Consider the following 27,290-nt stretch of genomic DNA (forward strand, 5'->3'; position numbering starts at 1 on the left):
TTAGGTATACTCTTAGGAATACTGACAATATTTTCCTAGATGCTTCGTCATATGTCCATAACCTGCCTTCACTTGACCTAAATTCAGAATGTTTTAGCCAGTAATTTTGCCAAATTCATATAGCCATTCCATGGAAAAAGGCAGTCATCCGAGGAAGGTCTTCTCTCGATCTGCTCAATGAACCACATGGTTAGAAAAGAAGCAACTAATTTACTTCCATCAGTGCTTTGATTGCTGTCAGTAATGAAATGCCACATAATTAGCTTCAGGTATGTTATTTTTGAGCAGTCTTTTAAATTTAATGTATTGCTTTGTCTGCCTCTTTAAACTACAATAGGAATTCAGACTGCAGGAAACAATTTCAGGGCAGTAGTTTTTCTATGTTTATAAGTCCAAACTTATATTCTGGAAAAGTTCAAACTGTATTTAGAGATTCTTAAAGCAATTTTTTTATTTGTTTTATTGTTTGGGGGAGAGGGATTGTGTTTGAGGAAAACATTGGTTAGAAAGTCATCCATAAAGTAATAAATATATAATATGCATAGTTCAGCAGTTATAAATCTAGCAAAATGTTTATGTTTTCTATGGGATAAAGTCTGCTTCTATATCCTTAGCTAAATCAGCTTGTAAAAGCAGTGAATTAACTAAACCCTACCAAATTTGCAGATAATACTAAGCTGGCAGGAATAGCTAACACCCAAGAAGATAGGCTCAAGATCCAGATGGATCGTGACAGACTAGAACACTGGGCCCTATCTAACAAAATGAAATTCAATATAGAGAAAAGTAAAGTCCTACACTTAGGCAGGAGAAACCAAAAGTACACATATAGACTGGGTGAAACCAGGCTCAATAGCAGTAAGTGTGAGTGGGATCTTGGAGTCTTAGTGGACAACCAGCTTAATATGAGCCAGCAGTGTGCAGCAGCAGCCAAAAAAGCTAATGCAATCCTAAACAGAGGGATACAATCAAGATCAAGTGAGGTACTAATACCATAAAGCCTTAATACGACTATGCCTAGAGCACCGCATCCAGTTTTGGTCACCACACTATAAAAAAGATGTTGAGATCCTAGAAAAAATACAGAGAAGAGCAACCAGGTTGATTAGGGGACTGGAGACTAAAACATATGAAGAACGGTTACAGGAACTGGGCTTGGCTAGTCTAGTGAAGAGAAGGACCAGGGGAGACATGATAGCAGTCTTCCAATATTTGACGGGCTGCCATAGAGAGGAAGGGGTCAAATTAATTTCTAAAGCACCCGTAGGCCAGACAAAGAACAATGGATGGAAACTGAACAAGAAGAGATTTAATCTGGAAATAGGGAGAAACTTTCTGACAGTGAGAACAATCTACCAATGGAACAGCTTGCCCTCGGAAGTTGTTGGGAGCACCATCACTTGAGACTTTCAAGAAGAGATTAGACTGCCATTTGTCAGAAATGGTATAGGGTCTCCTGCTTGGGCAGCGGGGTTGGACTAGATGACCTACAAGGTCCCTTCCAACTCTGATTATCTGTTATCTGCTGTTTGGTGTGCCAATTGTTGAATGTGTGGAGGAAATAGATGAGCCATCTGAATAGCACATAAAATGAAGCAAATACGCTGAGAAAGTTGGGCAGTTTAGAAATAGGAAATGTAAATAAAATAAATAAAAAATCGAATCAACCAAATATTTGGGGCAGTAAATTGTCCAAATGTTGAATAGCATTTTAAAACCTAAATATTTGGTCTTCACAATCTTAAAGCGTCAGATTTCACCAACATAGTGCTTAAGAACACAGTGCTGCATACATTTGCTTTGATGCCCATCAGTTTGATACAAACAAGCAAACAAACAAAGAACCTACGTGCAACGTTACAAAGCAAAAAGTCAGTATCAGCATCAGCATCCTTGCCAAAGCTGCCCCTGGGACCCGCATAACCAGATCAACCTGTAAGGATGTCAAGAATAAGGTGGGGAAAAACTAAGCATCTTCTAAAATAAGGATTGGGAAATACATAGCCCTCCAGATGTTGTTGTTGTTGAACAACTTCCACCAACCGCACCAATGACAGTGGAAATACCTGAGATAAAAACTGCAACCAAGCAATGTCAAGTGGAACAGTTGGAGCTATGAGAGTAAATTATTTTATCCCATGAATTTTGGGGAACAGTGGCTATAGCAAAAGACTCCTCATTCAGTATGAAATTCAAGTGATCAAGGGCTGAGCACATTATAGCTGGCAGGAGCCGTGTTGGTGCAATGGTTAGAATACAGTACTGCAGGCAAACTCTGCCCACAGCCTGGAGAGTGATCCTTACTGGCTCAAGGTTGACTCAGCCTTCCATACTCCCAGGGCCAGTAAAATGAAAACCCAGATTGTTGGGGGAATATGCTGACTCTTTAAACCGCTTAGAGAGGCCTAAAGCTAGCAATATCTGCAATTGACATTCTTGCCAAAATAGACAAGATTCAACTTCAAGATTAACAAAGCAAAAATACATCTTACATGGATTGCAATATAATATAATTTCAGAACTGATAATCATGAGGATAACTTAAAAAGTAAGCTACATGTATCCCCTGGAAAGAAATGGAAACATTTGATTATATAAAATTGAAATATAAACACTCTTTATACCTATAAAGTGGTTAAGATGAAAGACGATTAGATAACTGAATCAATGATTGTTGAATAAATTCATACAACATTGAAAAAGTTCAGACTTCAAAATTATTTCAAATGCTTCTTATTTGCTTTCTTTGGGAGATATAAATCAAGGAGTATTTTTAAAAAAACCATTTCAGAGAGAAGACAGGTTGATGACATAAAGTATTCAACGAATTCAGTGAATTCAATGCCTGTTCTGTCCTCCTCTACTGTTTTATCTAGTTCATTTTCAAATGTTGGACACAAGTTTTCTTCTCTCATAGAGCATCAATATACTTTTAAGCAATCAGCAAACTGACCTGGTTGGTTAGCAGGAGATGTAAACAGATAGTCCTCATCTTATAACCACAATTGAGCCCAAAATTTCTGTTGCCAAGCAAGACAGTTGTTAAGTGTGTTTTGCCCCATTTTACAACCTTTCTTTCCACAGTTGTTAAGTGAATCACAGTAGTTGTTAACTTAGTAACACGGTTATTAAATGACCCCGGCCTTCCCATTGACTTTGCTTGTCAGAAGGTTGCAAACAATGATCACATGGCCCTAGGACCCTGCAACCATCATAAATACCAAGTTGCCAAGCATTCAAATTTGGGTCACATGACCATGAGGATGCTGCAATGGTTAAAAATGTGAGAAATGCTCATGTCACTTTTTTCAGTGCCAGTGTAACTTTGATCACTAAATGAATAGTTGTAAGTCAAGGACTACCTGTACAAATTATTGCAGATAAACCAGTCGCTACAATAATAATCAATATACTCACAGCATTTTTCAACTGCCCTGTATGCCATAAAAAGGAAATCATAATTTTTGTGAGCCAAATAGTGCTGCTAGGAGATTAAAAGAAAAAATAATTCACCCTCTGGCAGCATGACTGAACCAGGCGTGCATGACTTCTTTTCGGCCTCCATTCTCTCTCCATATCCCGAAAATACACTTGGAAAGCAATGTCTCCTTTTGTAGCATACTATCCCCGCTACCAGAAAAAGAAAGGGAGTGGGGGGGGGGTGGACTTCAAGATTTCCATATAGCTTCTTTACCTCTAGAGGTGATGTGCCATTAAGTCCATCATCCGTGACCACTAGTCATGCTACCTGAAAATTACTAGAGTTACAGTCCAACACATTCAGAGATATCAGCTTGGGAAACAAAAGTCTAAGTAGACAATTATCATAAAATCATAAAGTTGGAAGGGTCTCAGTGTTAATTTAGTCTAATTTCCTGTTCAGTGTAGTACTAGGAAGAATAAGATGGCAGAAATAGGCTCGAGGTGGCAGAAATAAAATCATAAGGCAGAAAATTTAACACAATAAATGACGAACATTTTATGCAGAATTTTTAAAAATGTTATCTTACTTGCAATTAAAAGTTGTATATCAGAATTACATTATGTATATACCTTAGAATTCTCAACCAGTGCAACTTTCAGTGGTGTACACGCGGGGAAAAAGTCCACAGTATAATAACAAATGCAGTACAGATACAAAACTTAAAACCAGCAACCTAATTACAACAATAAATATTATTGTTCGCTGAACTAATTTTAAAAGCCCTTTAGAAAAGGGCTTGCTTAATTTGATTCCAGAAGGCCAACAATATTGAGCTAATCTCCTTGCAGGGAAAAGGTTATTCCATAATATGGGGGCTAGAGAAAGAAACTACTCTTCCTAGCCTTAACCCCACTGCACCCTGCTGATAAAAAGTAATGGAGAACTATGGGGATTTTGGTGCCAGGCCATATACAACTTTACAAGTTAAAGCCAGCACTGGAAACCTACTGGCAGCCATTGCAAGGCTTGCAATATAGGGATAATGTACTCATGGCATTTAGCACAAGTTCCAAATGTTTTTGGGCAGTCCATGTAAAACACATTCAGGGTGGTGATGAGAACCTACATCACTGTCCCTCCCACTGCATGTAAGGCTGCAACCGGTGCACCAGCTGAAGCTGTATGTTTTTCTAACCATGGCATGATCTACCCATCTAGTAGGAATCCAGAAAGTCTCCTGAATCTTGGGCCTGGTTTCCCAGGGACCATGCCTGAGCAACATGGAACATTGCCATTTTTAAAATAATTTTAATTAAATATTTTCCAATAAAAGACACATATGAAAGAAAAAAGAATAAAAAGAAAATATGCAAAAATAATAATAATAAATAAATAAAAAGTAAGAAAAAAAAGTGACTTCTAACTTCTTTGCAACAGAAATTAAGCAAATTATCAAACCTTCCTCCTTAATATTAAAACATTTCTTCAGCCCCTTGTTCAGTTCTTTTTCAATCATCAAATCCATTGTCATCATTTTTCTCTATGTTCAGCAAAAATGTGAGATAGAACTGTGTTGAATGAGCAGCAATTGCAATTTGCTTGGTTTCAGCTAGAAGCCTGTTTCTCTCCACTCAGGTCACATGCACTAAGGCAAATTTCAACCACATCATTGGATGAGCCCGGGATTGTAATATAGAATAGGATCACTCCAAATTAACTGATAATCTTTCTCTAGTAGCTTCAGGTAAATGTTTAAAAGTCATGAGAAGAGAATCAAGCCTCACTGCACCCAACCTGTGAAAGGTTCCCGGGGTCTCTTCACCTCCAAGCACCGACTGAAATCACCCACCTGGAAGGAATGGAACCACTGGAGCACAGTGCCACTAACCCTTAATTCCCAAAGATTGTTCAGGATACCATGGTCAATAGGCAGCTGAGAGGTTTAACAGGAGCAGAATGGATGAACTCCTCTGCCTAGATACTACCAGGCCTGAATCCCTCTTGAGAATGGAGTCCCAATAATCTACCTTCTCTAAGATGCTCTGAAATTCCTTCCTACCATGACCTCAACAAGGAAATGGGAAGGTTGGAGCAACCCAAAAGTTATCTGATAGCATTGGATCAAATCTCTCTCTTATCGATGGTATATACTGATGACTTTTAGAATCACACACATGAAAGAAGTGATGAAATTCTGATCTGAACCCTTTCAGGTAAATCTACTCTGAACATTCTTCTGCCTGCTCCACTCCCTGCCCCTGATGTAAGACAGACACGGATCAAAAGTGAGAAGCAATCCTTTCAAATGTATTTTGTGTTGGAAGCAGAAAGCTGAAGAAGAAGGAATTCCAAATAGAACTAAATTGCTTACAAGGTTAAAGTGACAGAAATATACCAAAGTCCAACTAGAATTAGATTGTACAATTCACTCAGAATTTAAATACTCAAGATAATGGAATTTTCTCATTTCTCTACTATTAGCAAGTGTCATTCAGCTGAACTTCTGAACAGGTGGTTCATTGTGTTAATGACCTCATATGTAACAGACAAAGATTCTTTAATATTGTTTAAAACAGCCAAATCATTGTTTATACAATTTATTAATCAATAGCTTTTACAGAATACAAAAATATTTACAGATTAATAGCACAGCTGAAAAATGACATAGCCATTTTCAAACGTATTCAGATAACATATGAAATCATTGCAAGCCTCATAAAATGTGTATGTATATATATATATATAGAGAGAGAGAGAGAGAGAGAGAGAGAGAGAGAGAGAGAGAGAGCATCTTATTTTAAGCCCTCTTGATCCATTACGCTTTTGATGTTTAGACTATCTCAGTGGCACGTGCTGTCTTATAGTGTTCAACAGACACTTGAAAAATATTTTATATTTCTACAATATTTTCACAGAGGTGAAAAATCATACAGAACTGTTAACTGAAGATTCAGTATTCCTTACAAACATGCACAAAAATAACAAATCCACTTCAAACATGCAATTAAAGACTCAGCACTCACCATTAGCAGCATAACATGGGAATGTTCCTTGAAATAACTTATATCGGGATATGTGTGCGAAGACTACCAAATTCTGAAATCAGCCCATATTCCAGCAATGAAATCGATAAGCAAATATTCTGGTCATTTTCTACTCCTTAATGGATTCTGAGGGAAGCCTTCAACTCTTTAGCGTGACTTTCCACTCCTTGATCACAAAGCAATTAAGAAACCTGTTTCAAAGCTCTCAACGCCCAATTATTATTACAAGACCAGACTCCTTTACCCAGCAGAGAGATATAATAACAGATGTGTAGGGAAACCAATGCTATTATGAAATGCTCAAGATTTAGACAAACAGGCCTATGAAAACTAAGCTCAGTGTGTTAGAACTAAGGACTTAAGGGTGTACAGAATAAAACAAGTCTCAACAATCCCTAAGCAAAGCATGATGTGAAACTTTTCATCTAGAAACTTTAAGACACTCCCAGTGAGTAATGAGCCAATCTGAATTACACACAGGCCTAGAAATTTGGACAGACCACTTAATTTCTTAGTTATAATATACTTGTCTACAGCAAAGCAGAGTTTCACAAGACAAAGAAAAAAAAAGCTAACTAACAGTGTTAAAATTTTTGCCTCCATTTTATATAAAAGTCAATCAGATTGAGACAAGCTAACTGTGACTGAAATGCTAGATGAAGCTTTAAATCATGATAGGCTATACATGTACTACTGTCAGGTAATATTTATATTATCACTTTTTTTATAAAGCATTTACAGTATATCTGCATTTTAAAAACCTCTGGACAAAAATTACACGATTACTGCAAAATGCAAGCACAAAATTTATGCACATATTGAAACAAAATTTACCCCTTAAACAGTGGAATTTCCTTTTCTTACTAGCAGGTGAATAATTGCAAGAGAGTTTCTTTATTATTAGACAATAAAGAAACTCAATTTATACTACAAATTTATATCCACACATTCCATGCATAATTTCTATAATTATAAAACTTAAACATTTTAACAAAATTTGATTCTTGTGATCCTCCAAATTATTCTAACATCTTATACTTAAATCTTAAAGCAGATTATTTACCTAGCTTGTTGTTTATTTGATTTATAAATTTCTTTCTACCCAGATGGCAAAGACCTTAAAATTCTTAAAAAGTTTTATTTAGTTTTATATTTTTACTGAACCTTGATATACTTATAACACTAGCTTAAGTCAATCCCAATAGTCAATCATCTATCTATCTATCCATCCATCCATCCATCCATCCATCCATCCATCTATCTATCTATTTATCTTATGGGTTTGAAAGACTTCGGGAAAAATATTAATGTAATTTGATTTCTTGGATAAGTTCATATAGCACCAAAAACTATTATGTCCATTTCTGAATGATGAGACCCATGTACTAAATTCAAGGCCTCCTGTTTACATTTTCAAATCGTTTGGGGCCATGTTACCTGAAGAAGTTTCCTCCCTTTAATTAACTTACCAGGGACTCTGCCTAGATGCCCTTCCTATGAAGTAAGACTAGAGGCTGAAAACCACACAGTTATTTTCAAAGAGTGAAAAAAAAGTACAGTATGTAAATGAAGTTTGATTACTAAGACTTAGTTATTCCTCAACTTAGTAACATGCATATCAGGACTGCAATTCCTATCATTAACTACTAAAAGAATTCATTATCAGATATGATGAAAGTTGAATATATAATTCTTAATAGATCAGCAAAATTCCGGGTTGGGGAAAGCACCCATAAATTCTGTTTCCAGGCCTTCTAAACACATGCAAATATATTCCAAAGAGAATTGTAGCTTCTTAAAAAACTGATGGAAAGGAGAACAGAGTAACACAAGGGTTTCTAACACCCCCAAATTGAACAGGGCTGGCAAAAAAGTTACCTTTTGGGCAAAGAAAGAATAAAGTCAAAATGCTTTGTCCTTAATGTTTTTCACAACGATGCAAATGTAATTGTACAGTCACACAGGCTGGTGAAACAAGGCAACACTGCCATTTTAGGTGTAATGTTCTACATAGCAGCATGCATAAAATGAATGTAAACATATATACATGATCCTAACAACTGATTAACACACTATTACAAAGAACATATGAGATCAACCTTTTTGAGCTAATGGTGTGCTTTAGACATTCTGGTTTTCTGTAGAGAATAACCAGTCCTCTTTAAATGAAGAATTGAAATGCTGGCTGGTGGATTCTGGCAGTTGAAGTCCACACATCATAAAGTTGACAAGCTTAAAAAACATTGTTTTAGGTACTAATCATTTCCTCATCTCTCATTTAAACCACATAACTTTCTTGTTTTGCTTCCTCAAGATTTACATAGCAATAATTAACTATCAACTTGATACTTCATGGTGGCCACCCTTAAGGATACACTGAGCACACCTTACCAATGTAATGGTTTGTTATTTATAAATAGAGCCTAAAGGTTTTAGGGATTATAAAAACAAATGCTACTGGACTTGCCGGCAGTCCTCTGAGCTAAGGAAAAGTATGTAAACATAAAAAGGAATAGAGAAAAAGAGAAGACAAGTATGTTTAGCTGTTAATTAAAAAAGGGATGCAAGTTATAATGGATAGGTGGAATGAAATCAGTTGAGATGCAAGCCAATATAGATGATCTTACTGTAAGATCTATTCACTCTGATAAACGTAAGTGAGAGCATCTGTGCAACTTAAGGAACATTTCAAAGGCACAATCTTTAGTTTGACTATGATTAACTTGTCCGTTCTTCTTCAGTTTAGGTGAACCAAGCGATTTTCTTTAATTCTTTCAACTGTACGACAAGTATCTATGGAGATTCTCAATCATCCAGGTCACAGTTGTCCCAAAGGTGTTATTCAAAAGGCAACAGGATTTTCTTGTTTGTTTTTTCTTTTCCTTGATGAGAAGGGAACCATCTTCAAGAAAAGAAAGTCCAATTGCCTTTTGAATAGCACCTTTGTAAGACAAGTAGAACATGAAAAAATAAAAGGTATTACATTTTGCACATATACAAATCTAGTTGCATAGGGTTATCTATTAGGGCAGCCTCCAACCTAATGCCATATATAGTATGTTGTACGTACCCTTTCTAACTATAGAAGTTCTCATAGTGAAAATATAAGTTTCATATCTCTAAGGACTGAAATCTCTGCCGCCCCCCACTTTTTTTTTTGATAAAACAGAAAACTACAGTCATCCAGAATGCATTTTGCACCCTGGATTAATATGAACCAGTAAGAGCCATCCAAGCACAGACATTATTAAAATGAGAATTGTAAGGTAGAGATTTTGTGTTCACATTTCCATAACTGAAGGGTGCCCACACAGGCTCAGATAAATTTATAGAATTTAGAAAATATTAGGCTCAGTTTCCCTTATAAAAAGAAGGACTGCTTACAACTAAGATGAAACATTACCTTTAAAACTGCCATTAATATTCACTGAGTGGGCCATGTTTGCTCACTGGCAAATCCAGCACCTGATTGTTAAGAGTCATGCAAATCAAGCATCAAGTCCAAGGCATGCAACCTGAAATAAAGAAAGAGAAATCATTATAGCATTTTATTTTAAAAAAACATTTCTTAATAAAGCCCCCCAAATACAGACTGCCATTCTATATTCAAACCTGAAAGGTCGTGAAGTAGAAGCCTTAAGAACAGCAGTTCTTTTATTTTAAGATGCTATCTTCATGCCATCTTGGGAATTAACATGATTCTTACAACGAACCACAAGCTGGACCAACCACCACATGAAGAAGTTTAGACCATCTGCATAAACACCTATATCAATACATACATATCCCACATGTCTTTTAGTGAACAGAAGCAAACCTGCACCAGACATGCTGAGTTTATTCATCTCCTGTGCTTAATTGCACATTATGTTTACCGATATTAAAGAATCTCATCAAGCTACCCACACACAGAACATACTATTAGCCACAGGGTCTCTAAATGATAACAGAAGCTTGGTTTCCAAACACAGTGCTTAAGTATGTTATTTGAACTCATGCAACTGCTACTTCTAGTAGCTTAAAACTATTTACTGTAAACCACAGTCACTGGTTTCTATCAATTTGAAGTAACATTATCTTTCATTTGATTGCCAAGGAAAGAATATTTCTGGTTGTTCACTTAAGGATAAACAGATATGTAGGAGAATATTTATTTATTTAGATATTTTTCTTTAATCCTGTCTTTATTTCTTCACAAGTAACTCAAAGTGGCTAACATACCTAATACTACTTCCTTCTCCTATTTTCCATATAACAACAAGCCTGTGAGTTTGGTTGGGCTGAGAGTGATTGACTCAAAGTCACCCACCTGGCTTTCATGAGTAAGGCAGGACTATCCCAAAGGTGCTTTTTCAAGAGGCAATTGGAGTTTCTGGGTTTTTTAAAAAAAACATTTAGCTTCTCCTCCAAGAAGCTTCTTTAACTGAAGCAGAGCTGAAGAGGCTTCTTGGATGAGAAGCGAAACGTCTTCAAGAAAAACTAGAAACTCCAGTTGCCTCTTGAAAAAGCGCCTTTGGGACAACCATGACCTGGATGACTGAGAATCTCCATAGACATAAGGCAGGACTAGAATTCCCAACCTCCTGGTTTCTAGATCAACACCTTAACCTCTACAGAGCTCATTTACCATTCAAATGTTACTGTTAACTACTATTAGTTAACAATAAATCCAGTCCATGCATTTCATTGGATACAAAGCCAACAAGTCACTGAGTGCATGGAAGGAAACCTTAACTACACAAATTCTTTACGTAGTTCTTTTAATCTGTATAACAATGAGAATTTTTTAATGGATTATCAAACCTTTAAAGGAAAGAAAATAATAAAACGAATACATAACACAGAAAAAGGAAGTAAATAAAATTCAACTTACAAAAGTCCTCATTTTATTCTTCCTTAGCAGAGTTTCTAGAATATTATTACACTAAAATGATACAGTATCTTACTTTTATTGGTTATTAACACTCTTTGGAGCTTGTTACAATACTATGTCTAGCAGAAGATAGATGAAACTAAATATCAATTAAATTATTAAAAATAACAGAACTGACAAAATGCAATCCGTGTTATTTGAAGCAATGCTTAGGCTGGCATTCTATCCTTATCAGCCTTGAGTTTTAATTGAGTCACACCTTGAAATTACAGGGCTCTGGAAGACTTCTAGGCAAATGCAAGAACAGGTAAGGGCTGGCCAAGAGTGATTTCTTAACCAAAGCTGGTGTTGAGATGGATAAAGCCCTCTTGATTCAGGTTTCAGATTTCTACATTCTGCAGAATGCTAGTTCTAAAGTTCTGTAAGAATAGGAATGCAGACTAGGAATGCAAATTAAAATAAGCAAGGAAATAGTAAGAGAACACCTTTCCATTCTATCCACTCTAGAACTCAAATCACCAGGATCAGATGGATTACACCCCAAGGTTCTGAAGGAACTGGCAGATGTGATCTCTGAACCACTGGACCATATCGTTCAAAGATCCTGGAGTACCGGGGATCTATCAGATGACTGGAAAAAAGCTGATCCAAGTTCCCATCTTAAAAAAAGGAAAAACAATTGTTCCAGTAAACCATAGACTTATCAGCCTGACATCAATAACTGGAAAGATTCTGGAATATTATATTCACAGCATTTGGAAAAGATAACCAATCAATCTGGAATATTATATCCACAGCATTTGGAAAAGATAATCAATCAACTTTCTATTTGATAAAATAGAAAAACATGGGTTAGACAGAATCACCACCAAATGGATTCATAATTGGCTGACCACATTCAATGTGTAGTCTTAATGGAACTGCATCTATATTGAGGGAGGTATGCAGTGGGGTACCGCAAGGCTCTGTCTTCGGCGAAGTATTTTTCAATATCTTCAATGACTTAGATCAGTGGTTCCCAAACTTCTTTTTTTTTTTGGTAAATTTTATTTGAGTTTTCACAAAGAGAAAAAAAATACAAATAAAACATCTTTTCTGAAAGCAGCATAATCCTGAGTACAGACACAAATTCAGGTTCATGCTCATTTTTATTCTATTCCATATCTTATTACTATTTTACATTTTCTGCATAGCTTCTCCCCTCTTTTAATTTTCTCAATTTTATTTTAATCATCTCACCTCCATTCAAATCATTGTATTTATATTTTTTGTCTGTCCTGTTTCAATTATCTATTATCTTTTCTCATTAAACAAAATTTCTCCTGTAGTTACTGATTGGAGTATGACGCCTTTATATCTTTCCCCTAAAGTTGTAACATTCAATATAATACATAAATTCCATTCGGATTCTGCTTGGTACATTCTTAAAATACACACTGTATTCTTAAAAAAAGAAAAAAATTATAAATGTATATAATTAAAACAACATTCCATTCCAATTCAATTCTATCATTAATATTAATATTCATTAAAATCTTAACATCTTTAACATTACTTTTCAATTAAATATCATACTTCTATGGGAACAATTATAAGCTTTCCATAATTAATTCCCCCCTCTTCACTTATATTTTATAAAACATTACCTAATTAAAATGTTCCCGTTCCTTCCTAATTCAATTTTCTCATTTATCTTATTTCACTTATTTTATTCACAAACATTTCACTAAATTACACTATTTTATCCCTCATTTTAATCATACGTTGTTTCCAATTTTCTAAAGTTATTTCTATTACTAATATAACAATACAATCTTATGTACCTTTACAGAATCCCTTTTTCAGTTAGATTTTCACCCATTGTCTCTAAATAGGTCCTGTTTCTCTACATCTTGCTCCGGTCCTTTGTAACTTCTTTTCCTTTCCTTCTTCCCTCTCTTCTTCTCTCTCCACTTTTTACCCCCTTGTCTCTTTACCTCTATTTCTCTCTTCTGTATTCTCCTTTTCTGTCGCTTTCCAGTATTATACTTATTTTTTGAATTATTTTTCTTTTCTTTGGTTGTTTTTTTAAGTCTTAAATTCTCCATTCTCTTCCCCACTTTCCTTTTTCTTCTCTACATAGAATTACTTGTTCATCAAAGATGGCTTCTTCTTTGTCCCACTCTTCTTGTTTTGCAGTCTTTTCTTGTTGTTTCTCATAGTTCCAAATCTCCATTTCTAAGAATTGAAAAACAAAGCCAAAAGGACCCTTCCCTTCTTGTGCATCTTCTTTGTACTTTTTAAGTTCCATTTTCAATTCATCCAGAAGTGGTGCCATTGTATAAATTTTTAAACAACCACCCTATTGATTTTAGTCATTCAAATATAATAACCAAAAATCCAAAGATCACCAAATAATCCAAATATACACAAGCTGTTTCTTTTTTGCTCTTTTTTTACACAGTCTCTTTCTGGGGTTACTATTTAGTTGCAAAGTTTCAGTTAAAATGCATCTTTTAGAAGTCTTGTTGAAGTTTTACTTTAGATTCTTTTTAATTCCAGGCAGTCTCCTCCCTCTTCCAGATCTTGCCCTTATTCTTTTTCTCTCCCTTCCTGCTTATGAATAAGAAAGTTTTTAATGTCCAGAAATCGTTATTATCCCTTTGGCATTTTGTTTTATTTTCAGTTTAATTGCCTATTGATGTCAAAGTGGATTTTTCCGATTTCTTATTTAAGTCTCTTAGTTGTCAGTATAGAGAAGGAGAGAGAAGAAAAAAAAACCCAAACCTTTCCCTTTTCACTTTCCTTTGCTGCTTCCGACTCTTCTTTGGGAGCGATGTTATTTTTTGTAAGTTTAAATTCCAGGGTACCTTGGTTGATGCTTTTACAATTTAACTAGGTCAGCCAAAACTTTCACTTCTTATCTTCCTCGTGCACATTCTTTTCCGGTCGAGTTCTCCTTTGTGGTGGCCATTTCTGACCACCGCTGCAACCGCCTTTGGGAAAGGGAGTAATGGCCAGCTGAGGAGGAGAGATGTGGCTCTCCTCGAGCCTGCTGGCAGTCTCCCCCCTCTTCACCACCTCTATGGGGTAGCTTAGCTCCAAAACGAGCTGGCTCGGGGTGCTCCAGAGGTGAGCCCATGAAGAAACCACGCACGATCGTGGATTTCTGTCGCTGAAGCCCTTCAAACCAGAAGCCAGACTCAGTGGTTCCCAAACTTTTTAAGTCCACCGCCCCCTTGGTGCTACAAACTCATCCTCGGTGCCCCCCACCCAGGGGTGGGATTCAAATTTCTGTGGGCATGGCCTAATTTGAAGGTGTGACTTGCTGGTCATGTGACTGGGTGGGTGTGGCTTGCTGGTCATGTGACTGGGTGGCCATGGCCAGGTGACTGGCAAACCAAATACAAGTGGTCTTCATTTAATGGCCGGTTGTTTAGCAAGTGTTCTAATTTATGACTGGCCTCCCCAGAGCTACTTGACCAGTTTTTGGAGTTTTGACAGCTTTAGATCAGGGGTCTAAATCCCACCCCTCCCTGTGTGCGTGTGAGAGAGATGGAGAGAGAGAGGTTGGATCAGATCTCTCTCTCTCTCTCTCTCTCCCTCTCTCTCTCTCCCACCAATGCCAGAAAGCCACTGTCAGTCAAAATTCATATTAGTGGTCTCTGGGATTTAAAATTATGAGTTTGGTGATCCCTGAGATCCAAAAGTTTGGTGACCCCTCATCTAAAGGGGTGAGCCTGAGAGAGGGAAAGAGAGAAAGAAAAGAGAGAGAAAGAGAGGAAGAAAAGAAAGAGAAAAGGGAAAGAAAGAAAAAGGGACAGACAAAGAAGGGGGGATGGAAGGAAGGGACAGAAAGAAAAAGAAATAAAGGAGGGAGAGAGGGAGGGAGGAGAAAGTAATGAGATATCTATTCTAGTCCAATCAACTGCTCCAGCAGGATTAGAAGGTAGTGTGTGCGTGTGTTCTCCTTGTAATTTTACCAGTACATTTTGGTTTTGCCTTCTTCAGAATTGGCACTGTAATATATTGGGGAAAAGTAATTTTTAGGGTGGAGATCTGGTCCAATGAATCCTGTTTAAAGCAAAATGCGAGAGCTTCCTGATAGTCTTCACCATGTTTCATCCACAAGACCTTTAATAGAAGCCAAAAAGGTTTCAATGTGCTGGCAAAGATGTTTCAATGTGGAAAAGGGCCTCAGTCTAAACTAGGCCTCATTCAATCTGATGCATCAGGTCTCTCTCTCTCTCTCTCTCTCCCTCTCTCTCTAGACATCCTAGATCTGAATGAATGAAATATTCTTATTAAATACTTTGTTCATTACATAGTTGAATGTGCTGACAACAAAATCACACAAAAATTAACAATGGAAATCAAATTTAGCAACCCATGGAGGTCTGGATTTGGAGTTACACTCAAAATTAAAGTGGAAAAAAACACTACAGGCTGATCCAACTTTGATGTAATGTCCTTCAAACAAGTCAAAATGAGGCTCAGTAGTGTGTGTGGCCTCCATGTGCCTATATGACCTCCCTACAATGCCTGGACATGCTCCTGATGAGGTGGCGGATGGTCTCCTGCGGGATCTCCTCCCACACCTGGACTAAAGCATCCCCCAACTCCTGGACAGTCTGTGGTGCAACGTGGCATTGGTGGATGGAGCGAGACATGATGTCCCAGATGTGCTCAATTGGATTCAGGTCTGGGGAACAGGCGGGCCAGTCCATAGCATCAATTCCTGCCTTCATCTTGCAGGAACTGCTGACACACTCCAGCCACATGAGGTCTAGCATTGTCTTGCATTAGGAGGAACCCAGGGCCAACCGCACCAGCATATAGTCTCACAAGGGGTCTGAGGATCTCATCTTGGTACCTAATGACAGTCAGGCTACCTCTGGCAAGCACAAATTCACCAGCCATGCCACCTTGTCTGATTGGTTAAACAACGGGCAAGTCTCTGTGGAAAGGTCAAACCATCAACCCCCCTCCCCCCAAAAACCACACACACAGGAAAAACATACATTAATCCTAGAAAAAAAACTAAACAACTGAGGCATTCACAGCACAACGGTTTCACTTGTCTAGGTTTTATTTGCTCCATTACTATAAATCAACTTAAGAAAAGTGGCGTAGAACTGTGCTAAATAAAACGATTTTAATGCATCCTTTATTTATCTTGTGCATGATAGAAAGACTGGTGTTATTAGTAAGACGGTATCAACTCATTTAGTGCCTTGCAATTTTCCATTTAAACAATATTGCCTTGCAATTTTCCACTTAAACAATATTTCTTTAGGAAAAAAATAATGTTGTTACACAAAACAACCAACTGTATCACAAACGGATCTTAATTTTCTAACCACCCCTATATGTGTTTTCTAATCTGAATTTTGAATTATGGTATTCTAAAAGCTCTTTACAAAATATTTCACTCAATTTTACATATAAACAGAATATATTCTATATTCTCTGTATATCTGTAGAAACATCACTATGTCCAATTCTTCATTCATATGTAAATTATTAAAATGTTTGGAATTTTAAGCATATTTCTGTTAAATTAAACACAGTATATGTACATGTACCATACTATAAATCTGCAAGCTATGGCAACCCAATTCCCCAAAACCCAATGTTTAAGTAGTTGTATCATTTGTGATACTATTGGGATTCTCTGCAGCCCATTGAACAATTTAAGAGCAATTTAAAAAACCTTAAAAATCCCTAAAATAATTAAGTTGGGAACACTAAAAAGAAAGGATTTGTCTTCAAGCATTAATAAAATAACTTCTCTTGCACTAAAATATTTATCAAATGTATCCACTTTGAATTACAGTGTTTTGATTTATAAGATGAATTGTTGGTAGCACAAGTTATGCTTAAGGAATCAAAATCCTATTGACTCTAAAATCCACTTTTGCAACCGCACCCTTGAAGCTAATGACTGGACATTGCAAAACTAACACAATCATCCATTTTTCGACTTTATTTTCCCGATATTTTTGAAACTGGAATTCTCCTTCCACTTCCACCTTTGAATTCAACCCATGTTTTCCCAAGTAAAGGAAACAGCCATTTTGAAGAAGAAAAAGGCAACACCTGTCTTGTTTTTCTGTCTAACTCTATTTTCTAAAGAATAACCAGATATCACAGTAATTCATTAACCACAATTTTCAATGAAAAGGGTACCTGGTAGTTTTAGCAATATTTTCTTGAGTGATTTGCTTCAAAGCATAAAACCCTACTTAGTAGCTCACCAGATGTCATAGGGAAGCTTTCCAAAATATCTTAATCTATGTGTTCTTCCTGTCACGAAACAGTTTTATCTGTGTGATCCTAAGTACCCTAGAAATAGTTCAACTACATAAAATGTGGACAGTTGTATTACAAAAGTAGAATTAAATTAATCTGTAATTCCTGACCAGTAAATTCTAGATATTATTCCTTCTAATAGGGAAACTGAATATTCGAATATCAGTTTACAAGCAAATTATAGCTATTAAATTGTAAGGGAAGCAAAAACATTAGATATTGTTTTGGTTTAACCTACAAAAGCAACATACTCAGCCTTATAAAATGCTGAAGACACTTAAGGAGGGTTATACAAATGTTTGAAGGGACACATTCAGGAACATGGGTAGGGTAATAATTGTTTCTTGTTCTGCCATGCAGTTCAAGGAAGGAGAGTTTTTACTCTCTACAATCTGCCAGAGGAAAAAGCACACATATATTTATGACTATATGTTAATTTAAAAAACCCAATAAAATAAGAAGGAATTTGCTGGAAATTTAATTAAGAAGTATAAAAATACATACTTTTTTATTGCACACCACTCAGAGTTGGTCTATGAGTGAGCTGGGCAGTCTTTAAATCTGACAGAAAGACAGACATCATAAAATGGGGGATAGGAATTTTCAAGTCCTTCTCCTTTTAGAAACGTTTTTCCAAGTACCTATTCTTTTGATGAAATTGGCAGCAGGATGGTTATAAGAAACATCAATATCATTTGAGACTCATAGATTAAGGGAACATCATGGAAAAGTAAGGGTGATGTTTGTCAAAGATGGAAAGAAGTCACATTTCTTTTCTCATCCAAAGATTAGAAAAATGGTAACCAATTTTGTAGTAAAATGGTAAAAATAAGGATTGCTTTTCGAGTTTCTATAGTATATACCATTTCCAGAATGCTGGGCAACATATCATGTTCTGACTAGGAAGTTATTAGAGTGATCAATGGTGGTTACTCTGAGTTGAGGACAGACCTGTTAATCGCTGAATTCAATCCCACTCCCAATAGTTTTCATGTAACTTTTTCTCCCCATTTTTGTCATGTCTGCCATTAGGAGCTCAAATTTAGGGGATAACTTTGCAATTTAGGACAAGACAAGCTTGTTTACAGCCATATCCATATTTACGTGCTGGTCTGTTTATCTTGAACCAGCCCTGGAATTCAGGTCTTGTCCAAATCTGATACATAGTCTTACATTCAAAAAATAAAGGGCAACTCACCTAAAACAATCAGAAATCGGTCAGATAATGAACTCTTAAGATCATTTCATGAAAATAATTTTGTACAGTCAACTGTAAAAACACCACAATAAAAAAAATTCTACAGACCCTGTTTTCAAAACATTTCATAAGTATCATTTTATTAAGACAGCCTTGACTAGTGTTACAAAAATAAAAGAATCCGCCATCTTTAGTGATATTGATAATGTATTTTTTCCTGTCACTTTTCTCTCTTTTAAAAGGACAAAGAAACACATGCATACATGGAAGGTTGGACACATAAACCATGCTCACCCCCATTTCCTATAATATTTGAGCCTGAAGGATCTATGCCTACCTACAGATCTGTCTACACAAGCACTGAAAGAAAGTTTAACTGATAGGTATGAGAGATTTCTTAATTTCTCGTCAGATGTTTCCCACAGAAGAAAGTGAGGGATGATTGCTCAGCTCACAAAATAAGGTGGAGGCTTAAAAACAAAAGTCTACCTGGAAAGGAAACCTGAAGAACTGGAAGGAGATATATAGGCTAGCAATCTAAGATAGACTTAGGCACTGAAGATTCCTTGTGGTTGATTTTAGTACAGAGAAGTGTTGCCTCGTGATTCTGAGAGAGACAGGACAGTATTACACTAATGAGGAATGTATTTATTTATTTATTTAAAATACTTATATGGCTACTCATTTCAAAAGTAGAACTCTAGATAGCTCACAAACTCAATATAAAAACAACAACATACCGAGAATGAAAAATAACCCCCCTAGTAAAATAATACATGGAACCACACCCACATTCCCTTGATGCAACTCACAACACTCTCCTTCAAACTCCAACTTCACCCTATCCCAACACTTGGTGGAAAATCAAGTTCTTCAAGATATTTCAGACTCCTGGATCTCAAAAAGAAGGGTGTTCTATAAGGGTAGCAGCCATAAAAGACGCGTGCTTCCTAGGTCCCACTACAGGGCAACAACTAAGGAAGTTTCTGCTTGATGACAACCCTGGTAAGACTCTTCAAGTGTTTCTGAATGTGGACTCTGAAGTTCCAGTGAACAATTGGGGATCACTGTGGTCAAAACTTTCCAGCACAGAGAACTATGGGGAAGGCAGAAGAGAGAAACAGTCATATTCCACCATCTAAAAAAGCTGCTGCCAGGCTGAAATAAAAAATGCTCACCAGACCAGAAAACAGGATACCGTGAGTTCAAGTTCCACCTTAGACATGAAAAACAGCTGGGGGACTTTGGCCAAGTCATTCGCTCTCCATCCAACCTATCTGACAGGGTTGTTGTGGGGAAAATAGGAGGAGGAAGGTATGTTGGATATGTTCACAGCCTTGAGTTATTTGTACAAAGGCAGAAAATAAATAAATAAATAAATATCCCAGTAGGACTTCTCCAAGTCATTCTAAAAATCAAATTGTATCAGGTTATCAGCCAAGCAAAGAATGGAATCTAGTGGTACATACATATAACTTGCTTAAGGAAAGTGACAATTACTGAAAGTAAATGGTGCTTGATATCTTAGTAACAGGGAAAAAACAACACACAAGAGGTGTTTTACCTTGTGTCTTGCATCAAATCCTGTACACTCACAAAACCTTTGACAATTTGGATTTTTTTTTTCATAGCTTCTAATTCAGATTTCCTGTAAATTGTTAAGATTTCATAGATATTGGGTTTTCCTTTTCATAATTTCATCTCGGAATCATGACAGATGTAGTACTATATATCTGTAAAATTAGTTGAAGATGACTGCCTGCCTCCGTTTTCTAATCATTGCTAAAATGTTTTGTTAGCTGTACTTGAAGAAAAAAGGATAATTATTCTTTACATTTTGATATTAAAATGCTTCTTAAACATTTTAAATCTTATCATTATTAATGATAAGTATTAAAACATTTTTTAGGAAAAATTGGATTACTATAGCATTATAGTATTACAGCATGATGTCACTTTTACTAACAAAACATTTTACCTGAAAAGCACTTTGGCTCTGAAAAAGCAATTAGGGATAAACAGGGTGATAAATAGCATCCACTGACTAAAACAAGGATCATTATAATGGGTGCTATTTAAAAAGTGCTGAGCATCAAATACCTGCTCAAGGGAACTAGAACTTGTGCATCCTCATCCTCCACAGCTAAATCATCTATTATTGTTGTGTGATACCAGAAGCTATAAACTGAAAGGTGCTGTTATTCGTAATTTCACCTTGTGGCTTACACCCAAAGAGGATGAACTGGTAGTCTTAAGAACCATTTAACTGGGAGTGACTTAATTCTTTATCAGATTTACTTTACAAAATGCAAATGTTGTAGAACAAGAACTCTATGCTTTAAGCCCTGTTTACAATAAAAGTAAAGTTAACAACTATGATATTCTTCGTCCTATCTCCAAGATCAACTTGCAATCCAGACAGCAATTTCATAGCTAAAGTATGATGAGGTGGTCAGATTTAGTAACGATTAGATGCTGGCTTTGCTCTCTCTCTCCTACACATACTCATTCTATGGAGAACAAATGTAGAGGATATAAATAACAAAATTGTTAGCTCCTTACCTGAAAGTTACATGCTTTACCAATTAATATACTATGCAAAAAAAGAAAAAGAACACTATGGGAAGTTTCCTAGGTTCCAGCCAGAGTAATTAATGGCAAGGAGCTATGGGAGTTGTAGTCTAAAGTAAATGGAGGCCAATGTATTTTCATTTGATCTGATTTAATTTATTCCTATACTACCATCCATGTTAAGCACCATCTTGTTACATATGCATTAACATTTATTATTGGCTCCTATGTATTATAATTTTTATTATTGTAATTGTTTTAATATTATTTTTAATTTCATTAGCAGCCCACAGTTGCTTGTTGATATGAACAGACTTGCAAATTGAATAAAAATAGAAGTAAATTAATAAATACGCTTCAGGAAAAAAGAGAATCAATTAATATCTATTTGATCAATGATTAGTTAAAACTTCCCAAATTGATCAAATACTCTTTGAATCAGCTCCTATTTTAACCCTGTATAATTGGAGATAATCAGTAATTCATATTTTAAAGCGGAATGCACTTATATCTAAGCACAATTGAAGAGGCTGATTCAAAGTTGAAAAACATTCACAAATTTGCAGGTCTGTAGAAGTGATTTTGGTGCTTGAAACTGAACACACCAGTAGAAGAGAATATATTTGTAGCTCAGGGCTGAACCATGGGGTCTTTAGGTCTGCAAGAAAACAGCCAAGCATAGAGAAAACCAAGAACTCTGTGATATTGTACATGTTACTTAGGTTGCTAACTGCCATCATTTTTTACATATCAAAAGCAAAATTGGTTCCTAAAGATGACAATAAAATATAGTCAAATCATTGTCAGTCCCTACATGGGTAAAGGGCATAGTTTAAGCCACAGCAAATTATATCCATGAAAACGATTTGAAACCAAGGCTCAAGTTCTATGCTGATGTTAGCAAATATACTATTTCAGGCATGTTCTCTATATTTGTGTACATTCCAAACTATAACAGATACTCATGCCTCACTCATCAAACTTCAATTCTAAAGGTCAGATTTAATTTCATGACAACACTGGACAAGATAAAATCAGAAGATACAATACACTGGCAGCAAACTTGCCAAATTAGAATATACTTCCTACATTTATTAAATATAAAAACAAAATGATTCTTCCTGTTTATCAAGCTTTGTCTCGTAGTCCTTGACTTATGATTAAACTTAAGCCCAAAGTTTCCACTGCTAGGCAAGATAAGTGAGTTTTGCCTATTTTATGACCTTTCTTGCCACAATTGTTAAGTGAATCACTACAGTTGCTAAGTTAGTTACACGGTTGTTAAGTAATTCTGGTTTCCCCACTGACTGCTTATCAGACGTTTAGAAAAGATCGTCACATGGCCCTGGGATGGCCAGTATCTGACAGGCAGTGTTGGGGTTTAGGATTGGGTGACCATGGTCTAGAGCAGGGGTCTTCAAACTTGACAGCTTTAAGACCAAACAGATAATCAGAGTTGGAAGGGACCTTATAGGTCATCTAGTCCAACCCCCCCGCCCAAGCAGGAGACCTTACACCACTTTTGACAAATGGCAGTCCAATCTCTTCTTGAAATTCTCAACTGATGGCACTCCCACAACTTCCGAGGGCAAGCTGTTCCATTGGTTGATTGTTCTCACTGTCAGAAAGTTTCTCCTTATTTCTAGATTGAATCTCTCCTTGGTCAGTTTCCATCCATTATTCCTTGTCTGGCCTACAGGCGCTTTAGAAAATAGCTTGACCCCTTTCTCACTCTGGCAGCCCCTCAAATATTGGAAGACTGCTATCATGTCTCCCCTGGTCCTTCTCTTTACTAGACGAGCCAAGCCCAGTTCCTGTAACCGTTCTTCATATGTTTTAGTCTCCAGTCCCCTAATCATCCTGGTTGCTTCTTCTCTGTACTTAGTCTCAACATCTTTTTATAATGTGCTGAATAAAACTGGATGCAGTACTCTAGATGTGGACTTACTAAGGATCTATAGAGTGGTATTAGTACCTCACTTGATTTAGATTGTATCCCTTTGTTAATGCAATTTAGGACTGCATTAGCTTTTTTGGCTGCTGCTGCACACTGCTGGCTCATATTTAGCTGGTTGTCCACTAAGACTCCAAGAACCTCTCACAGTCACTGCTATTGAGCCTGGTTTCACCCAGTCTATATGTGTACTTTTAATTTTTTCTTGCTTAAGTGTAGGACTTTACTTTCTCTATATTGAATTTCATTTTGTTAGATATGGCCCAGTGTTCTAGTCTGTCAAGATCCATCTGGATCTTGAGCCTATCTTCTTGGGTTTTCCTGCCAGCTTAGTATCATCTGCAAATTTGATAAGTTCCCCTTCTATTCCCTTATCTAAGTCGTTAATGAAGATATTGAACAGTACTGGGCCTAAGACAGAATCTTGTGGCACCCCATTGCTTACTTCCCTCCATGTGGCCTTAGACCCATTAAGGACTACTCGTTGAGTACTGTTTGTCAGCCAGTTGCGAGTCCATCTAGTGGTGGTGCTATCTATTCCACTTTTTTCTAGCTTACTAAGAAGTAGGTTGTGGTCTACTTTGTTGAATGCTTTGCTGAAATATAAATATATTATGTCCACAGTATTTTGCTGGTCTACTAATTTAGTCACTATGTTGAAGAATGAAATAAGATTGGTTTGGCATGATCTGTTTTTAACAAACCCGTACTGACTGCTAGTTATTACTTTATTTGTTTCTAGATGTTGGCAGATCTGTTTTTTTATTATCTTTTCCAGTCATGTTAGCTCAGGAATTCTGGGAGTTGAAGTCCACAAGTCTTAAACTTGCCAAGTTTGAAGAGCCTTGGTCTAGAGAACAGATTTCCTGATATTTTACTGACAACTATGGCTGGCATCTTCAGAAACAAAGTGGTTTGCTATGTAGATCACAGGCAACTCACTTTATAGCCACGTGTCCTGATTTCTGATTGGTCTTTGGCTGAGCTGTTACCTGATTTGATTCTTTGTGTCCAATGCTGATAGGTTGTTTGATGATGTTGATTTAGTTGATTTTGATCATGCCAGTTCTGTTTGGCCATTTTCACTACTTTGGAAAGCCGATTCTTGATCGGTCCTACTTTGGGGCAGGATCTTGGTGTAGCACAAGCAGGTAACCATACTTCATTAATTTTTAGTTTTTTTCTCTTGTTGAAGCTGTTAGGATGTTTGTGGATCTCAATAGGCTCTTCATGCAGTGTATGTATTGTACCATCTGATATGCTGTTGCCTGCTTAGTTGCTTGTGTTTTACATAGCAGACCACTTTCTCTATGAAAATGCTAGCCACAATTGCAAGCAAAATGTCAGAAAATCTGTTCTCTAAAACATGGTCACTAATTTAAAGCCTTTCTTTATTCAACACTATACACTGAAGGTAATTAATCCTTAAAATATTAATATTATTTAGATTTGATCAGATTTTACCAGGTTCCTTCCCTGCTACCATCACAGTAGAACGAGTGTGAGGTTGAATAGGTGGTAGGAATATTGCTACAGTAAGAGAAATAAAGTAATTAACTAATCAAAATATAATTACTGAAAACTGAGAAAGTATATTTGAAAGTTATTTTATGATAACTAAAGCAAGCCAGCTAACAACTTACCTACCAATATATTTATTAGATTTTTATCTTGCCTTTGTAACTTAAGGCAGCAAATACATATAATACTTCTCCCTTCTCCTATTTTCTCTACAATAGCAACCCTCTGAAGTGTGTTGGGCTGAGAGGGAATAACTGGCCCAAAATCATCCAGCTGGCTTTCATGCCTAAAGATAAAAACTCAGACTCCTGGTTTCTAGGTCAACACCTTAACCACTATAACAAACACATTTGCTATTGTCCGAGGAACCTCAGAATTCATTCCCCTTATGCAAAAAATTGTACTGAAAAACACCAGTACTATTAAAATTAAAGCTATCCCTCACTCTATGCTTCTCATTCTAAAAAAATTACTTAGAAAGCAATGAAATGCAAAAACTAAAGTTGTAGCTTCTCAAAAGAGCATCATTTAAACAGACTACAATTTTAACTTTTGCCAAGTTTATGCCTGCTATTTTTACACCTAGCATGCAATTTATCCAAAAGCAATGTCTAATCCATCTAGAACAATGCCTACCATTCCATAATCAAAATAGCAAAGTAGCACCTCAGCAAACTCTAAAACTGTACTTTATGCCTATAGCATCAGCACAATGTTAAAAATAAGAGTCCTACAAGATTCTGCAGCTGCTTATTTATACAACCTGTCATTCTTGTTTACATTTTTGAAAATGCAATAGGTTTGTTAAATAAATGTTAGGACTATTTGAAGACAAGCACACTACAAAAACATTGTTATTCAAATAGACAACAAGACAGAAATATACAAATGGCAGTTATTCCAAAAATTTCTAACCCATATTTACCATTTAAAGTTAGATCATTTTAGGATCTTTCTGAAATATTAAAATATGATCCATAATTTAATATGTATAAGTTGCAAATAAGTTGATAGCATTTGTTTACTAACTCTTAGTTTTAATTGTGTAGTAGTAAGCATATGTTCATTATTCCCTAGAAAAGTCTACACTAAAAGTGAATCTAAATAATCAAGTATATAATTACAATGTTGCTAGAATTGAGGCTTCTAGTAATTGCAGTTACACAATAAACAGAAAAGTTGTTTATATTAAATAACATCAAAGTTGTTTATAGTAAATAACATCTACACAGGCAGTTCTAAGATTTATTTATCAATATGATTTCAATCGTGTCACTTTCAGCTGTCTCTGAATTTATTTTTTATTTTTTATTCTTCCACAGGTCCATAATTTTAATCCAGTTTTTATTTTTAATAACAGGATATTTATTTATATATATTTTAGATAGATAGATAGATAGATAGATAGATAGATAGATAGATAGATAAACACAATACAGAAGCCTGATGATGGCAGATGAGATTCTGCCGAAACGTTGCTACAACTTTAAAAGCACAACTACAATGACGTGGGAAAATACCCAAACAAAGCTGAATACCATAGATAGATAGATAGATAGATAGATAGATAGATAGATAGATAGATAGATAGATAGATAGATAGAAAAAAAACAGCATCTTCTTAATAACTATAGCTATCCAATTTCTCACCTCTATGGGTTGGATTCTCCTTTGTCAGTCAAAATACTGTATCAAAAAGAGAGCAATTTCCTAGCTCTGGTTAAGGCTGATTTGCAACTGGTCACCAGCAGTTCAAATGCTTACTCACAATTCAGAGACGAGATCATGTATCATGTTCCCTTAAGATTGTATAAGGAATAATGGAACCTATGTTACACCATTACCAGCAGTGGACAAAACTCAAACGTTTAGTACATTGCAACTCCATGGCAATTATTTCCACATTATTTGCCAATATTGTACCTAAAAATACAAACCTTCTAACAACCAAGGGACCCTCCCTGGGAAATTGTTTATCAAGCTAGCTCTAGCATTTATTGGCTTCCTTCTTGAATATCAGTTACCAGCTAGAATAAACTGTGTGTAAGGTCAGCAGTTCTGCATAGTCTGTCCTTCCACCCTATTTTCAGAGCTGTTCAAACAAAGCAAAAAGAGCATTCTCAATCATCTCATCAGCTTTTTCTATCCCATCATCTAAAATTCCCTCTCTCTCTCTCTCTCTCCCCCCTCCCCTCCCTCACACACACAGAATCTCTCTTGCTGCAGAAAAAGTCTCCAAGGACATGTAGAAAACTTTTAGAATTGGATACACATAAATCTCACTATTTTTAGCTGAACCTTGGATCACTGTAGGGGGAGATAAAACCAATGGGTAAAATCTTTCTCTCTTTCAATGCTATGGCAAACACCCAAAAATCAATTCTCACCTTTTCCTACATGAATACACAATCAGT

The 27,290-nt window shown here is 36.2% G+C and overlaps 1 protein-coding gene and 1 long non-coding RNA gene across 6 annotated transcripts in view; one reads left to right on the forward strand and one right to left on the reverse strand.

Moving 5' to 3' along the window:
• Window positions 1-27,290, reverse strand: part of KANK1 (KN motif and ankyrin repeat domains 1) — a 119,468-nt gene that overhangs the window by 44,933 nt on the left and 47,245 nt on the right. For 2 of the 5 annotated variants that reach the window (XM_026703764.2, XM_087926695.1), the window contains exon 2: window positions 9,872-9,983. The exons of 1 other annotated variant lie outside the window; for it this stretch is intronic. In XM_026703764.2, the coding sequence (XP_026559549.2) occupies window positions 9,872-9,908 (37 nt within the window). In that variant the 5' untranslated portion in view covers window positions 9,909-9,983. Of the gene's footprint in view, window positions 1-6,447; window positions 6,649-9,871; window positions 9,984-27,290 lie in introns of those variants that run through there. 2 more of the 5 variants (XM_087926698.1, XM_087926704.1) reach the window with 2 other exon arrangements.
• On the forward strand, window positions 23,502-26,307 carry LOC148127291 (uncharacterized). The gene is made up of 3 exons (XR_015742176.1): window positions 23,502-23,709; window positions 24,403-24,506; window positions 26,199-26,307. It is a non-coding gene; the product is annotated as an uncharacterized LOC148127291 (long non-coding RNA).

This window comes from Pseudonaja textilis, chromosome 2 (assembly GCF_049901715.1).
Source record: "Pseudonaja textilis isolate UNSWEBS1 chromosome 2, rPseTex1.2, whole genome shotgun sequence".
Classification (NCBI taxonomy): Eukaryota; Metazoa; Chordata; class Lepidosauria; order Squamata; family Elapidae; genus Pseudonaja; species Pseudonaja textilis.